The sequence below is a fragment of the Leucoraja erinacea genome, chromosome 1 (genome assembly GCF_028641065.1).
Source record: "Leucoraja erinacea ecotype New England chromosome 1, Leri_hhj_1, whole genome shotgun sequence".
Classification (NCBI taxonomy): Eukaryota; Metazoa; Chordata; class Chondrichthyes; order Rajiformes; family Rajidae; genus Leucoraja; species Leucoraja erinaceus.
The window spans coordinates 68,878,873-68,895,527 of NC_073377.1; the positions used below are offsets into that span (position 1 = coordinate 68,878,873).

Sequence of the window (16,655 nt, forward strand, 5' to 3'; positions counted from 1 at the left end):
CATTTAAAAGATAGACCTCTTGGGGCTAGCGGAATTAAGGGGTATGGGGAGAAGGCAGGCATGGGTTGCTGATTGTGGATGATCATCCATGATCACAATGAATGACGGTGCTGGATTGGGGTCAAATGGCCGCCTCCTGCACCTATTTTCTATGTTTCTATTTCACTCAGAGGGTGGTGGGTATGTGGAATGAGTGGCCAGGGGAGGTGGATAGGGCAGGCACTATAACAGCATTTAAAATGCACTTGGAAAGGTACATGAATAGGATAGCTTTGGAAGGAAATGGGCCCAAAACAGGCAAATGTGACTAGTTCAGATGAGGCATCTTGGTTGGCATGAATGAGTTGGGCCTAACAACCTGTTTGTGTGCTATATGATTCAATGGCTCTCATTCTGCAAGTCTACTAAATCCATTGAATGCAGGTTACATTGCAACAAGCTTTTAGAATTATGTTTCCCCATCAAATGAGGCCACCTGAGCCAAGTGGATTGAAGCCTAACATCCCAATCCCCAGCACTGTGCTGCCAAAGGTCGTTCATTAAATAGACAAGTACAGAAATGTCTCAGAAGTTTATTCTTGCAAGGAGTGCCTGATAATGAATAAAATACGTGCCAGACGACTGACTGCATGCATGAGTGCACATACATACTAATCTGTGAGGAAAAGAATTGACTGAAAGTGGGAATAGTTAATGAAGACGTAGGTACATGGCTGGCATTTATGAGCTGGTTTTTTTTGGAAGTGCTTTCTGCCATGAATGATAATCTCACCGTTGCCCACAGGATAACTGTAGCATTGCAAAGTAGGCTGCATGTTCTATATTCCCATGGTTAAATTGTCACAAATACTCAGAGCATCCAGTCATTTATGTTCTCATGTGGTGCAACACATTAAATGATCCATAGTCAAGATCAGCCAGCAGACCACAGCTCATATAGTATCACCATCAGTTTCCACAAGTATTATAGGAGAGATGACTTGTGCATGCTTCACTTGCTTCAGAAACCCGGTAAGCGATTCTGAATTAACTCAATGCCCAGGTAGTGTCTGAACAGGAGTTGTGTGCACAGTTCTGATCACTATGTTATTATAAAACCATGCAAACACCATACAGGATGTAGCCAAGGGAAGCAAAACTAATAAAAAACCTATGCTATTCTAAATCAATTCATGAATCCACTGTGCCATATGGACACTATAGTTAGTTATTGCACCACTAACCAAAGATATTTAATTGATTCAGAGACTTTGCTCTCAATGCCAGTAAAGCCAAGGAACTGAAGGTCAAGGATCCACAAACCTATCTTTGTCCATAAACATGTCTTCATCAACAGGACGGCAGTGGAGAGATTGAGGAGATTTGATATGTCAATGAATACTCTTTTGTACAGTAGAGAGCATATTGACTGGATGCATCAGGGCCTGCTTCTGTAACTTAAATGTGCTGGAACGAAGAGGTCTCTCCCTCTCCCTGTCCCTGTCCCTGTCCCTGTCCCTCTCCCTCTCCCTGTCCCTGTCCCTGTCCCTCTCCCTCTCCCTCTCCCTCTCCCTCTCCCTCTCCCTCTCCCTCTCCCTTCACATATATATATATATTAATATACAGAAAGGTTTGTATATACATATGCATCTATATATACAGTATACACACACACACACACACACACACACACACACACACACACACACACACACACACACACACACACACACACACACACACACACACACACATATATGTACAAACTTTTTTGTTGTTTATTATGGTTTTACAGAGTATCATGTTTACATATCTGTTGTGGTTCTGCAAGAATTTTATTGAATCCCACCATGATAGCTGGGACAATTCAAGTAGTTAAATAAATCAGTGTCAGGTGACATGGGCCACAAAACTGCTGAATATTCATTGATAGCACGGTTTACTTCACAACTGTGAAATCTGACCCATGTGTGATTCCTAACTCAAATGTGGTTGGCTCATAATCTGTTCAGAAGCAAACAGGAATAGATAAATAGATAAAAATGGCTAGCCATGGGACAGTTGAGATATCATTTAAAAAGAACCTGTGACTACAAGTGTGAACAATCTCGTTGAATTAAAATAATAGTTTTATAATATCGCTTAGAAGACTAGTGAGCCTGAACAGGAATGTTTTAGAAACCAACTTCAATTAGCGGGCAACTGGAATGGAATAAATTGACAAGAAACTTAAAAGAAATGTGACAACTACAAATATACAAAATAAAATAAGAACAGCAAAATTAATGTTAGGTCCTTTAAAAGCAGAAGCTAGAAATTTGAAATGAAAAATAAAGAAATGGCTGGGACATTACATACATTTATGGCGACTCCTTCAATTGTAGCAGACAAATGTAATAGAAAACGAGGAAATCAAAGACATAATGACAGGGTGGAACTTAAAGTTGATAATGTTAATAAAGAGGGAGAATTGGAAAAATTAAGGATTAAAATCCCCAAATCTGCTGGATCTGACAGCAAACATCCTAATGCTCCAGGGATAGGCTGTGTTTCAAAAGGGTTCCTATTAATGCTCCAAGAATCCCTGAATTTTACATTAGATCAGGACAATTAGAATATAGCAACTCTATCAGTGATATTTAAGAAAGAAGACAGATAATTGGTAACTTGATTAATTAATAGGGATGTACGTCTAGATTTTGCAGAGAAATGTCAAAATGTTCCTGCATAATCGCTGATATTTCTACAAGTTCCTGTGAGCAATTTTCTGATTTCAACAGAAGCTCAGAAGTTCCAAGGCATGGTCAGCAATTTGCTGCTATTTGTTGGATCATGCGTTAGTGAAAAATCCAGCTCTTGGAACATAGAACATAGATAAGTAAAACACAAACATGTGCCAAACATGATGCCAAGACCATCACTTATCTCCCTTATTATTATTATTCCCTTATTTCAATGCATATCCCTATGGCTATCTAAAATAGTATTTTAAAATTACATGAACACATCTGCTTCAATATCAATGCTTTCCAGGCACTAACCACCCTCTGTGTAAAAATACTAGTCCTGCCCAACTTTGTGGGCATATAGCCACACCACCCTGATAGCATTGTTTTATAGATGACGTGCAGGGTGCCATTGTGAGAGGCTTCAAGATTTCTGTTTTTCTGGATAGTTCCAACTAAATGCAAACTTTACTTGGATATCGGCAACAATGGCAAGGTAGGAGGAACATTATATAAACATTATAATATGATCTGACAGAGACAAAATTGTTTTATAGACAATAGGCAATAGGTGCAGGAGTAGGCCATTCAACCCTTCGAGCCAGCAATGCCATTCAATGTGATCATGGCTGATCATCCCCAATCAGTACCCCATTCCTGCCTTCTCCCCATATCCCAATAGACAGGGAAAGGGGACGCTGAAGTGCCCACTTAACTAGCAAGTTAAGAAGGATGAACTTATGGTTGCATCATATCAATAGCATATGAACATGTTTCATACAAAAAGGGGCTCATAAGGAGGTGATGTATTATCATGAATCAATTAGTTAAGGGTTGTTGGTGATAGGTGTCAGATGCATCACTAAGGTGTCTCGACTATTTGTAGTCCAAATTAATAACAAGAGAAAGATCAGTGTGTACCATTTCCATGTTGGCTGATATTACTGAGCTACGTGGGAAAGTAAACACTGAACAGGACTCTAAATATCTACAAAAGGGTATAACAAGGAGGAAAGTAGCAGATGGAGACAAATGTCAGTGAAGCTGAAGTATTTCACTTTGATGAAATTAAGAAAAAGGCAGAATCCATTTTAAATGGTGAGAAACTAATTAATTGGTTTATAGTGGGACCTTTGGTATGTTGTTTCAGAAAATATAGAATGTTAATGTGGATACGGCAGTTAAGTTGGAAGACAAATGGAGCATGGACATTTATTGCAAGATGATTACTGTGCAAGGATAAATAAGTCTTATTTCAATTATGCTGTGCTTTGCTGAGATCATAATTCAAGTATTTATTCCTGTTTTGATGTCTATACCTAACCATGGGTATTCCCTGCAAGAAATATAATATAGATTTATAATACTGCAATGTTAAGGGATCGTTCTAATTGAGGAAAGATTTACAAGATTGCCTTCAATTCATAAAAAATAAAGGATGTTCTCCATGAAGACATTTGATTCTGAGATTAATTAGTAGGGTAGGAATTGAAGGTCATTTAGAAAGTTTAAGATCCGAGGTCAAAGTCTCAGGATAAAAGTCAGACATTTAGGAATGAATAGAAGGGAAACTTCTTCACTCAAATTATAACTCTTTAGGATGCAGATATCTTTGAAGGATTGGATTATACTCAAAACTAAGATCAATATTTTTACAGTAGGACAGTGAAGGGAGGGAAAACGGGACAGGATGAAGAAACAAATGAAGTAAAGGATCAGTTAACGGAATGTTTAATGTCATAACAAGGGCAATATAGAAGTAAAAAAAAAACACTTCAGGCACCTCTGCCATTCATTTCATTTTCTTTGCTAAATTTGGGAATAGGGAGATCTCAAAACCATGCATTCAAAAGTCTTCACTTGCAAGTTGTCATTTACTTAAGCTACACAGGTAAATGATATTGGCAATGACATTCTCCCATTCCTATTTTGGTTTATCGCTAAATAAAGAATTTGTGGTATAAGTTCTTGCAGTTTTATTAAATTTGCAGCATGAATTCAGTCAAAACATAACGGGCGATTCAGAGAGCATCTAATTAATAGTTCATTGCTCACCCTAGATCAAAAGCCTGTGGGCCGTTCTAAACAAGTGCTTGCCGCTCACAACATGGCTGGTGATGTGGTAGTGTATATCTTTGTGCAAGTGCTGTGACAGAACAGATTAAGCTTCTTGTCAGCAGCACAATGTATTGCTGCAGTGGGTGAAAGACACTGAGGCTAAAGGAGCAGAAAAGCAGCAGAGCATCGAGGAAATATTCAACAAACTTTAAAGATAGCTACAGAAATGGTGCAATGTATAGAATATTGCACCATGATACACCTATTCATCTCAATGCCATCCACATCCGCTGAGGATAAAAAGCTGCATGCTGCTATCACAAAGCTGTAGATTTGGGGCACACAATGATAGGAAACAAACCATTTAACTATTCTAATCTTCTAATGTTTGGAAATAGTTACCTTCATTTTATGATTATTACACAAATAACAAAGGGCAGTAATAATGCTAAGAATAAGTAAGGGCATATCAAGCTATACAAGTACAAATGGAAAGAGTACCAATGCAGTGATGTGTTTTATTTAGGTTACAATGTTGATAGAGCATTAGCAATCAGATACTGAGGTGCAAATCCAGAGGTACAAAAAGGCCTCTGGATTCTTGTACAAAATAAAATAGTACAGCAGCCTCACAACACCAGACACTTGTGTTCGATTTTGACCTTTGGGGCTATCGATGTGGAGTTTGCATGTTTCCCCTGTGATTGCATGGGTTTCCTCCGTAAAGACTTCCCAAAGACGTACGGGTTTGTAGGTTAATTGTCTTCTGTAAATTTCCCCTAAGATGTAAGAAGGGGATGCAAAAGTGGGATAAGGTAGAACTAGTGTGAATGGGTGGTCATGGTCAGTGTGGACTTGGTGGGGGGAAGGGTCTGTTACCTTTCTGTATCTCTATACGAGAAAGCAAAACAAAACTAAATATACGTATTCACACACCCTGGTGGTATACTTGCAGTATACCTTCATCTTTCTCTTTCATTTACTGCTACTCCTCCTCTTTGAAATTTCTGAATGGACTATAGGTACAACAAACACCAGAACATCTCTTACTAGGAAGTATATACTGCAGTGTGATTCCCTTGGGATTACTGTTCGGCCTATTCCTTTTCTTGTTATGTATGAATTATAATAGCAAATAACATAAACACTTGCTACAAGAACTAGAACAAAAACATAGACAAGAAAATTGAGGCAAAGCATGGCAACATTATTAATGACAAACAAGATAGTAACAGACTTCTGAAGGCCACAGACAAACTAGTGATAAGACAGACAAATGACTGATACAATTTCATGCAAAAAAAGTGCACAGTGTAACTGTGGAGAGAGACAACACAGAGTGGTAGTACAGTCCAAATGGTACTATTTTGTGAACCGAAGAAATGATGCTCAAGCAGGGAGATCTGGAAGTCCTGTTTACAACTCTTTCATGAGCAGCTTTCAAGAGCAGGAGAGGAGAAAAGTGGCTCTAATTGGACAATGCTTTCAAAACAGGTAACACTGGTACAATGCTCAGAATGACCTGCTGCATTATTCTACGATTCAATTTTTTCAAAGGTTCTTTATGAATAAAATACTTTCATTAGTTTGCTGTCCAGTTCTTACTGGGACATGATAGATTTTGACATATAAGGGCTTTGAGTTTCCTATTGGTAAATAATGATACTAAAGATCATTGTAATATGCTGCTTTAGTTATTTTGTATGTTTTCTTATACTGCTTCTTACTTATGATGTACTATCTGTTTGTTTAGTGCAAACAAAGTAGATGAGGAAGATTATGAGGACGCAATGTTAAATAGAACGTGGGTCCTGGCACCAAGAATCCATGAGAGTGATGTGACCAATATTCTGAATAACTTACTGAAAGGATATGACAACAAACTTAGACCAGATATTGGAGGTAAGTTTTTTTTACACAATTGATTGTATTTTTCACAAACTAATAAAGGTAATGTATTAGTTGCCAGATAGTGGGTGGCACAATGGCGCCACATTAGAGTTGCTGCCTGACAATGCCAGTGGCCTGGGTTCGATTCTGACTCAGATGCTGACTGTACAGAGTTTGTACGTACTCTCTGAGACTGTAGGATTTCACTGAGTGCTTAGGTTTCCTCCCAGATTTCAAAGACATGCAGTTTTGTAGGTTAATTGGTTTCTGTCCCAAGTATATAGGATAGAACTAGTGTGTGGATGAGCACTGGTGTGGACTCGGTGGGCCAATGGGCCTGTTTCCATGCTGTCTTTAAACTAAACTAAACTAATTTGTCAGTGCACATAATTTATTTGGGAGTTCGATAGAGCATCAACTTTAAAATAATTAAAAAATGTAAATTTATTAATTGGAATGACATTGTTTTTTTTATTTTAGAAAGATCTGGGAATTAAAGTGAAGGCGGAGCAAAACATTCTATACAAAAACAAAATTTGTTGACAATTTAATTGAAAGGAACAACATGGAAACAGGCCCTTCGGCCCACCCAGTCCACACCGATCATTGATCACCTGTTCACACTAGTTCTGTTATCTGACGGTTGCATCCACACCCTACACACCAGGCATAATTTATAGAGACCAATTAACCTACAAACCTGCACGTCTGTGTGATATGGGAGGAAACTACAGCTTCCTGAGGAATCACATCTGGTCACAGGGAGAGCAAGCAAACTACACGCAGACAGCACCTGAGATCAGGATCGAACCTGGGTCTCTGGTGCTGTGAGGCAGTGGTTCTATCAGCTGCACCACCGTGCTGCCCCATATTTTTTTTAAATTATGAAGTAAATAGAAAAATATTGGAAATAGTTCACACACTGGGCAGCGCCTGAAATAGAGAAACTAAATTTTAAGTTTGAGGTATGTGTAATAAAATATCATTATTATAAATGGAAGTATTGAATGGAATTGAAAGTAACTAAATCCCTGGGACCTGATGATCAATGTTCTCAAACAGATAACCTCATATCTTTCCATACTGTACAGCAATAAAAATGATTGAAAACTTAATGATCACCAAGTTTTTAAGAAAGAGCCCATGGAGATAATGGATGTGCTGATTGTAGTATTCCAGGATTACACTAATTTTAGGAAGAGGGAAGGGAAAAATGGAGAACTGCTGATCAGTTAATGACGCCAGTAACAAGGGAAATACTGGAACCATTTTAGAAAGTGGTAAGAGGGGATTTAGAAAATAATAATGGGATTCAACAGAGTGAATATGGACATGAAATGAATGTCATGTTTGACGAATCCATTAGTTTTTTTTTTAAGTTAATTAGCAGAATAGATAATGAGGAGTCAGTGGGTGTGATATACTTGGCATTCAGGAGATCTTTGATAAGGTGCTTCAAAGGAAGTGATTAAATAGAGCACAATATATGCAATATATTGGCAGGGTCTGAGGACTGAATAAAGATAAAAAAAAAACAGTTGAAATTAATGGGTCATTTTCAGTAGGAGAGGGCATAACTAATGAGGTCCCTCAATAATTAGCATTGGGAACATTATCATTTACAATTTATTTCAACGATTTGCTTGAGGGACTATATGCTATATATACAAGATGGGTGCCATTGAGGGTTGCTAAGAAGATGCAGAGAGGCGTTAGGTGATATAAATAAACTAGGCGAATGGGTAAGAACATTGTGGCCAATGCTATATAGTGTGGAAAAATGTGAGGTTATCCGATTAAGTTGGAAAAAATATAACTGAGGAGTGCTTTTTTTCAAATGATGAAGGATTGAAAGGGGCTGGTGTCCAAAAAATGGGTGTTCTAGTATATGAATCAGAGAAAGTTAAATTGCAGGTACAGCAAGCATTTGTAAGGCAAACAACATGTTGGACACAAAGTCCTGGAGTAACTCAGCAGGTCAGGCGGCATCTCTGGAGAACATGGGTAGGTAACGTTTTGGGTCAGGATCTATCCATGTTTGGAAGGATCTCAAACTGAAATATCACCTACCATGTTCTTGGTTTATTTTATTTTTTTAAATCAGTTTAGTTTACTAGGCATCGGTTGTGTGCTAACCAGTCAACGGAAAGACTATACATCATTTCAATTGAGCCATCCACAGTGTAGAGATACATGATAAAGGGAATTTACTAAGTCCAGTAAAGTCTGATTAAAGATAGTCTGAAGGGTCTCCAGTGAGGTAGAAAATAGCTTTGGACCACACTCTAGTTCACCATAGATGCTGCCTAACCTGCTGAGTTACTCCAGCACTTTCTGTGTTAAACAGAATCTGCAATTCATTGTTTCTACAATCAACACGTTGGACTTTATTTCAGGAGGATTTAACTACAGGATTACAGTACAATAGGTAGGAGTGCTTCCCAAACTATCAGATAATGTTTTTCCTTGAAAGTCCTCCTTCCCTCGCCCTTCACCAACATGGCCCTTTTCTGACTGCAAGTATGAGGGCGGATCCCCTCCAGAAACATCACCTACCCATTTTCTCCAGAGATGCGGCCTGACCCGCTGAGTTACTCCAGCATTTTGTATCTGTCGTTGGCCATTTTTTTTTTCTGTCTGACAGGGATTGTCCCCCTTGGACCTCTTCCCACTGGCTTTTCTGCCCAGCAAAGACTAACTGCTGCTACAGTTGCAGCCAAAGGAAGGGAATCAAGAACCAACCCTTTTTGATGTTGACGGTTCCTTTGAACAGCACATAGATTTTACTGATATAGGTTTTACTGTTTGCAAGCTATATATTTTTGCTGTTTTTCTCTCCCTACCTGTCTCTACAATCCCCCATTTGCTGCCACCTCCCAACTCCACGTCCCTTACCCGATCTGTTCACTCATCACCCTCTTCCTCGTCTAGTCTCTATCACCTGCCTGATCCTGCCACACCTCACCCTCCCGCACCTTTATCCTGACTATTTCCCATTTACACTCTCAGTCCCTCGCAGGGTCTTGGCCTAAATGTCCACCATCCCTCTCCCACGATAGATACTACCTGACCCACTGAGCTCCTCCAACAATTTGTTTCTTGATCCATACCACAGCATCTGCAGTCTCTTGTGTCTCCAAACTCTCAACCAAGACAGTGCCTGGTACAATAGAGCATCAAAACCCACACTATCTAATATTCAGTTCATGAACATTTACTTGCGCTTACATACACATTTTCCCCCTATTAAAACAAATTTGTTACACTCTCGTAGTTTTATTGTTGACCTCACAGTGGCCTCTGTAGTGCATCTGCAGTTGACACTTTCTTCCCAAGCTAGCATCTGGTTTAGCTGTTGATTCCTGCAGCACAATAAGCTTTTCCCCTTGCTGACAGACACCCAGATAATCAGCATTTAGAACCTATTATTCTCAGAGAATGCCTTCAGTTTTGTTTCCACATGTTTGAATGTAGTTTCTTTGTTGTTATGGAATAGTTGAGCCATTCAACATAGAAATAGGCCCTTTGGCCCAACAAAACCATGTTGATCAGTGACCATCCCTAAATACGAATCCCGTATTTGTCCATAGCCTTGTATTCTTGTATTCTTGTATTCAAATTTTATTGTCGTTGCCTCACTTTGAGACAACAAAATGAATTTCCCGTACAGCAGTATCGTTAAAAAAAATCACAAGAAAAATAATAAAAATAAATAATAAATAAATAATAAAACATATTAAAAAATAAAATTGAAGTTGAATTAAAAATTTAACAAAAGCACAAACACAAAAAGTCCACAACACAACATAACATAAATGGCACCCAGGTGAGGACGGCACCATAGTCCAGCCAGCCTCCCCTCCGTGTCCATCCGTAGTCGGGGCCTTCCGAGCACCCGCAGTCGCCGCCCCGGGTGGCCCGATGTTCAGGCCCTCACGCCGGGCTGGTGGAACGCCGACGCCGAACCCCGACGGTGAGTATCCTCCTCCTCAGCGGCCCGGACCTCCCGATCAGCCGCCTCCCGCTGCCGGAGTCTGCAGCTCCCGAGTCCGCAGGTCGAGCTGGGCAGAGTCGCAGGACCCCGCGTTGTAGTCAGCGCCGCCCGCGTTGGGAGTTCTGCAACCCGCAGCTCCATGATGTCGGCAGCAGGTCCAGCACTCCGGGCTCCAAACGGCGACCCCCGGTAAGGCATCACCAGCCCCGCGATGTTTCAGCGCTGTCCCGCCGCTGCTGGAGCTCCGGTCGATCCCGGCAGGAAAGGCCGCGCCAATCCAGGTAGGTAGGCCGCTGTGGGGGGAGGGGGGGGGGGGCGAGGACGCGACTCGAATAATAGTCGCGTCCTCACCAGGAAGCGGCTGAAGGACGGTATCCCCCGCACCGTGCCCTCTTCCCCCACATAAAAACACCAAAAACACAAAAAAAATACACTTTTAACATAACAAAATAAACAAAAAAACAAAAAGATACCGGGCTGTAGGTGGAGGCTGCTGGCACCAGCGCCACCGGAAGTACAAGAAGCCTTCAATGTTGTGATTTTTCAAATGTCATGACTCAGCCTTTACCATTGATTACTAGTCTCTGCTGCCTCTACAACTGGCTCAGATTCTGCTCCAGACTCTGTTCACCCACCATCTCTCCTGGTTCCTGCTTATGGGGATAAATCACTGACAGTACTGGATTAAGACCTTTTTTAATATTTAATATCCCTTTGATATTTTTTACTTTCTGCTTTCTGCTTGAATAGGATGGTGTCTACATGTTGTACCATTAGTGGACTTATTGGGTCTTCTGCATGTTCAGCTCCACCATTGGTAACAATACCACCTTCCTTTTCTTGGATGTCTCTGGTCTGTTTCCTCCCTTGGGACCTAGACAATATCATGTGTCTCCTCCTCCTGGAGCATTTCCACTGGTTCCAAAACACAGTGGAAGGATCCAACCCACAGTTTCTCTCAAGTTCTCCAACATATTTGCTATGTTCACTGCCTACCTCTGTACTGCTTTACTCAGATGAGCCCAATTCTTAATTATATGGAGAAAGTGCTGGAGAACGCAACAGCATCTGTGGAGGAGATGGACAGGCAATGTTTCAGGTCAGGATGACCCAACCCAAACATCTCCTGTCCTTTCCATCCCACTGACTACTTCCAGCAATTTGTTTTTTGCTCAGAATTCCATCTGCAGTTTCTTGTGTCTCCATTATATCAGAATTGAATTACTCTCCTGCTCATCCCTTGAGTAGTGCATTCTCAAGCTGGCTGTGAATGTAATATCTGTAAGTTTTGCTTCTGTTGGGTTTCATGATTTTTAGGATAAATTACAGTGAGATCTGTCAACAAACGATAGAAACAAAATGCTGGAGTAACTCAGCGGGTCAGGCAGCATCTTTGGAGAAAACGAATGGGTGACGTTTCAGGTTGAAACCCTTCTAATCAACAAAACCTAATTTATTAACAATAACAAGTTCCTAACTAATAGCAGAGACAGGTGTAAACAGAGCCTTGAATGTCATACCACATGGTGCACTCAGATCTTAAAGGCACTTCTATATACCAGAGTTGGTGCAATTTTCCTGCTGCTGAACTCTTACGCGGAAGTAGTTGATTAAAAGAGACTTAGATAGAGCTGAGGTATGAGCCAGAAAAATGTCCAATCAGCTTTGCATAGTGATCTGTCATTCCTGCATTGGTTTATTAGCACCCTTGACAACTGACTGTTCAGTTCCACATCTGATATAATTTTGAAATCAAAAAGACAAATGCCATGCCCAAAAACAAACATATGGTCCTGATAGACATTATGTGTTGTAATTTTTTTCCAGACTCCTGTTTAAATGTTCTTGACTTTCTCTCTAAACTCCTCTATGTCTACAAACTCTATAACAGCTTCAATTTGGGCCTTGCCCAGACCTACAGTCTGTAGCCACAAGCACTTTCTCCTCATCTACCCCCCTAATGCCTAGTTCGGGCCTAGGTGACACTTTATAATTTAAAAATATATATGAAGGAAATTGGCTGGACCAAAACAATTATTAGCACCTCCCTTCCACACCAGGGCAGCAATTTATGACACTTGACTCTCAGTGGATGGTGACTAACAAAAGGGAAGGCTGACCATGGCCATGTTAAAACAGTCAAGTTGAGAAGTTAAAAGGGAGATTCCACAGTCAAGAGCAAATGGACTAAGCCAGAGTGGTGTTTGGCAGGGTTTCATGGGGTTAAACAGACAAACTTAATGATGGCCTGGTTTAGAAGATTCTAACATTGCTGAGGGGGCAGTGAGACATCCACAGTGTGTGAGTGAAGATTGAAGAAGACATTGTGATTTGTGTTAGGTTCACTGTACAGAATAGAGGCAAACTTAATGATGAGATGATATATGGTCAGTGGCTCCTCTCTGGTTAAAAAGGGTAGTGAGGTTATACAGAATCTAGCTCTATTTTTAGACACAAAATGCTGGAGTAATTCAGGTGGTCAGGCAGCATCTCTGGAGAAAACGAATAGGGGACGTTTTGTGTCAGAACCCTTTTTCAGGCCATATTTTATTCTCCAGAGATACTACCTCACCCATTGAGTTACTCAAGCATTTTGAGTCTATCTTTGGTATAAACTAACATCCTTCTTAGATATATTTAATTTTAGACCGTTCCAGAGAGATAGGTGATGCTGAAAGGCAGGGGGCAAAGTTTGGTGAATCTTCTGAAGCCAATGGCTTTAGCCTCCAATATTTAATGAGACATAATTTCTATCCATCCACCAGTGGATGTCGGGTAAGCAACCTGGCAACTTAGAGGCGGTCAAGGCATGTGTTGAGGTTGAGAATGGCATTGTGGGAAATAACATTGTGTTTTAGATGATGTTGCTGAGGGGGCAGTGAGACATCCACAGTGTGTGAGTGAAGATTGAAGAAGATATTGTGATTTGTGTTAGGTTCACAGTACAGAATAGAGGTAATAAGAGAATTTTCAAAACCTGGCCACAAGGCACCCTACTTTTGAAGCAACTGATTACAAAGTAATAAAAAAATACTGCAAATAGTTCAAAAACATTAGAGTAAATTAAAATATATTAAGCACTTTTTTATTTCTACAAGGCAGCTGGCAGTGGATAAATGACAATTGTATCTCCTTCAATTTAGAACGCTGTGGGATGATTTGATCAATTTTCATGGTATTAAGGGGAATAATCAAGGTATTGGAAGAGAAAACATTTTTGCATTGGCAATGCAAGGACATTTACTGGAAGAAAGGGACTTTCCAATCTCATCAGAAATTCATGTGAAACATTTCCTCAAATTTGGAATGTTTTTTCCAACTGGTAACCAATCAGAGCAATTATCTAAATCTGAGATTAATATAGTTTTGTTAAATAAAAGTTTTGGGAGGCTTGTGGGGATGGTGCCATTATGGAACTGATGACATAGTAACCAAAATCGGATTGAGTGATGGATAGGATTTGAAGAGCTAATTGGCCTGATCATGTTCCTGAATGCCAATGTTGCTAATTGTCATGAGCATGACTTCCTTAGTTGCGGTATGATGATGGGTGGTCATTAAGTAAACACCCATTCATAGGTTATGTTTAACTGTCATGGATGATTATATTCACAGTTTTGATATTTTAGTAAAGGTGGTCGAAAGAATATTGCTTTAAACAATATTTTGACTACTCGACAGATTGTATTAAACTAAATGTACGCCATCTGCAATGATGTAAGTAAATATTTGCCTATAAATGTAAGGAGCAGCAGGTAGGGAGGTGCTAATAAGAACTGTCATTTAAAAGAAAGCCCATTTTCCCTGTTCCCAAGTTATAATTAAAAAAATGTCACAATTTACACCAAACAATTTCAACAGATGTTTTTTTTGATAAATGTGATTTTATATTGCTAAACCGAGAAATACTGTAGACAAAAGCGTTTTTAATTATACTTTGTCGTGGTTACAATGTAAATGTGGTAATTTTACAGTGAGACCAACAATGATTGAAAGTGACATCTACGTGAACAGCATTGGACCAGTTGATGCGATTAATATGGTGAGTCAATCAGTCCCTGTGTGTTGTATATGGTTGACTGTGTACCAATATTACTTTTTACTAGCTTTGTTATTCAGTTGTCAGTGATGTGCCAGGAGCTAAACTATAATTTTTGTTTTGCTCATTAAGTTACTGGGTCACTAAATTCATTCAAATTTACTGACTGAAATGCTCCCATAATATCCCGCATAACAGATACTAGAAAGGACGAAATTGGCAGATTATTGAATGCATTATCACTGGTTTACAGTGAATTTACCAATGGCAGTCTTTTCAACCAATTATGTCTTTTTTTAGCAGTTGTATCCCAATTATATTACAGGCCAAAAAGTCACAGAAAAAAAACATAGTTTTGGAAGAAAAGTCACAGAAAAAAACATAGTTTAGGACGAAAAGTAACTTTATCTGTAGGTTTGCTTTTATTTGTTGGTTAGTCGTCAGAGTCAGACAACATCAATTGACTTGCAGAATTTGATGGGCCTTAAGTATTGCAAATTAAACCTGAGGCACTGAAACATTTCTGATGAGTCATATAAGAATTCAGTCTTTTGATCATCAATCAGAATGATCCATTAAAAAGGAACATATTTCATATAAATGTACAAGGTTATTGGATTGAATTTTGGAAGTGAACTCCATCCATCGTTATTCTTCCTGCTTGAGATTTCCCTTGGGTAGATTCCCTTTGATGGAGAATATATATATTTAAGCATCAATCATTTTAGATTTGCCCATCTCCAATGACCAAACGACTACAAACTTCAGCTTTTCCATCTCAATTACGTCAACTAAATTGATGATGAGAATTTTCGTTGATTTAGTCAATCTAATAGCATCTAAACTTGGACCAGAGATGCTGCCTAACCCACTGAGTTACTCCAGCACTTTGTATCTAAAATTATATTCGCTTCTCTGAAGCTCACAAACAGTAATATTTTCCTGTGCATTGTTCTGTGATTATAATAATAGTGTAGATCATTTGCTTTAATTCTCCTTTTGGGGGGTGTGGGCTGAGCTGAATAATTGTTCTCAATAAGATTGTGGTGAGCTAACTTCGGGAATTGATGATGTCCTTCTCGTGAAGATACAAAGATACTCCCACAATAATGTTGGGGAGTGGATTGCACAATTTAGACACAGTGTTGCGGCTCCCAAGAGTCGTTCCACCCCAACTATTAAACCCCTCGACACGGGAATGGTTGATCCCTTAACTAGAGGGATAATAGGCAAGGGTTTGGGTGCCATCTTCCTCTTGCGGACTTCTCTGATGACAAGAAGGACATTATTAAAGGTACCTCCCGAAACACCTGACTACTCGCTTTCATTTCGGGACTTTTGCCCCACATTGGTGACCCCTGACGCTCTATTATCGTCATGATGGAGACAACCGCCCATCCTTCCACCTCAAAGGCTGACCCGGCCCTGTCTCTCGACACGGTCTCGGTGAAGTTACCCACCTTCTGGACCACCCAGCTGCACATCTGGTTTCAACAGGCAGAGGGACCCATGAAGGGGGGCGCCCTCGAGGCCGAGGTTGGCCAACCAGCACTGGTTGGTCGATGACTTGATGCGCGCCACGTCCGGGCGCCCCTCCAGGAGTTCGGCCTACCTCACCGGCATTTCAACCATCTCCACGTGGACATTAAGGGGCCTCCCCGCCATCCTGGGGTATTACCCACCTCCTCACGATGGTGGACCGCCGGAGGCCATACCACTGGCTGACACGTCAACGGCTACGTGTGCTCGTGCGTTGTCCGCGCACTGGATTGCTCACTTTGGGGTGCCGGTGCACATCCCCTCGGACCGGGGGCCATATTTCACCTCCGAGCTGTGGTCGGCATGGCTCACTTGTTGGGTGTGCGGCTGCACCACACCACGGCCTATCACCTGCAAGCTAACGGCCTGGTGGAGAGGTTCCACCGGCAGCTCAAGGCATCGCTGAAGGCGCGACTCTCCCGCCCGGACT

The 16,655-nt window shown here is 40.5% G+C and overlaps 1 protein-coding gene across 1 annotated transcript in view; it reads left to right on the plus strand.

Annotated features, from left to right (window-relative positions):
* gabrg1 (gamma-aminobutyric acid type A receptor subunit gamma1) overlaps positions 1–16,655 on the plus strand; it is a 153,174-nt gene that overhangs the window by 63,791 nt on the left and 72,728 nt on the right. Inside the window, exons 2-3 of the mRNA XM_055636784.1 lie at positions 6,517–6,665; positions 14,622–14,689. Of these exons, the coding sequence (XP_055492759.1) occupies positions 6,517–6,665; positions 14,622–14,689 (217 nt within the window). The remainder of the gene's footprint in view (positions 1–6,516; positions 6,666–14,621; positions 14,690–16,655) is intronic.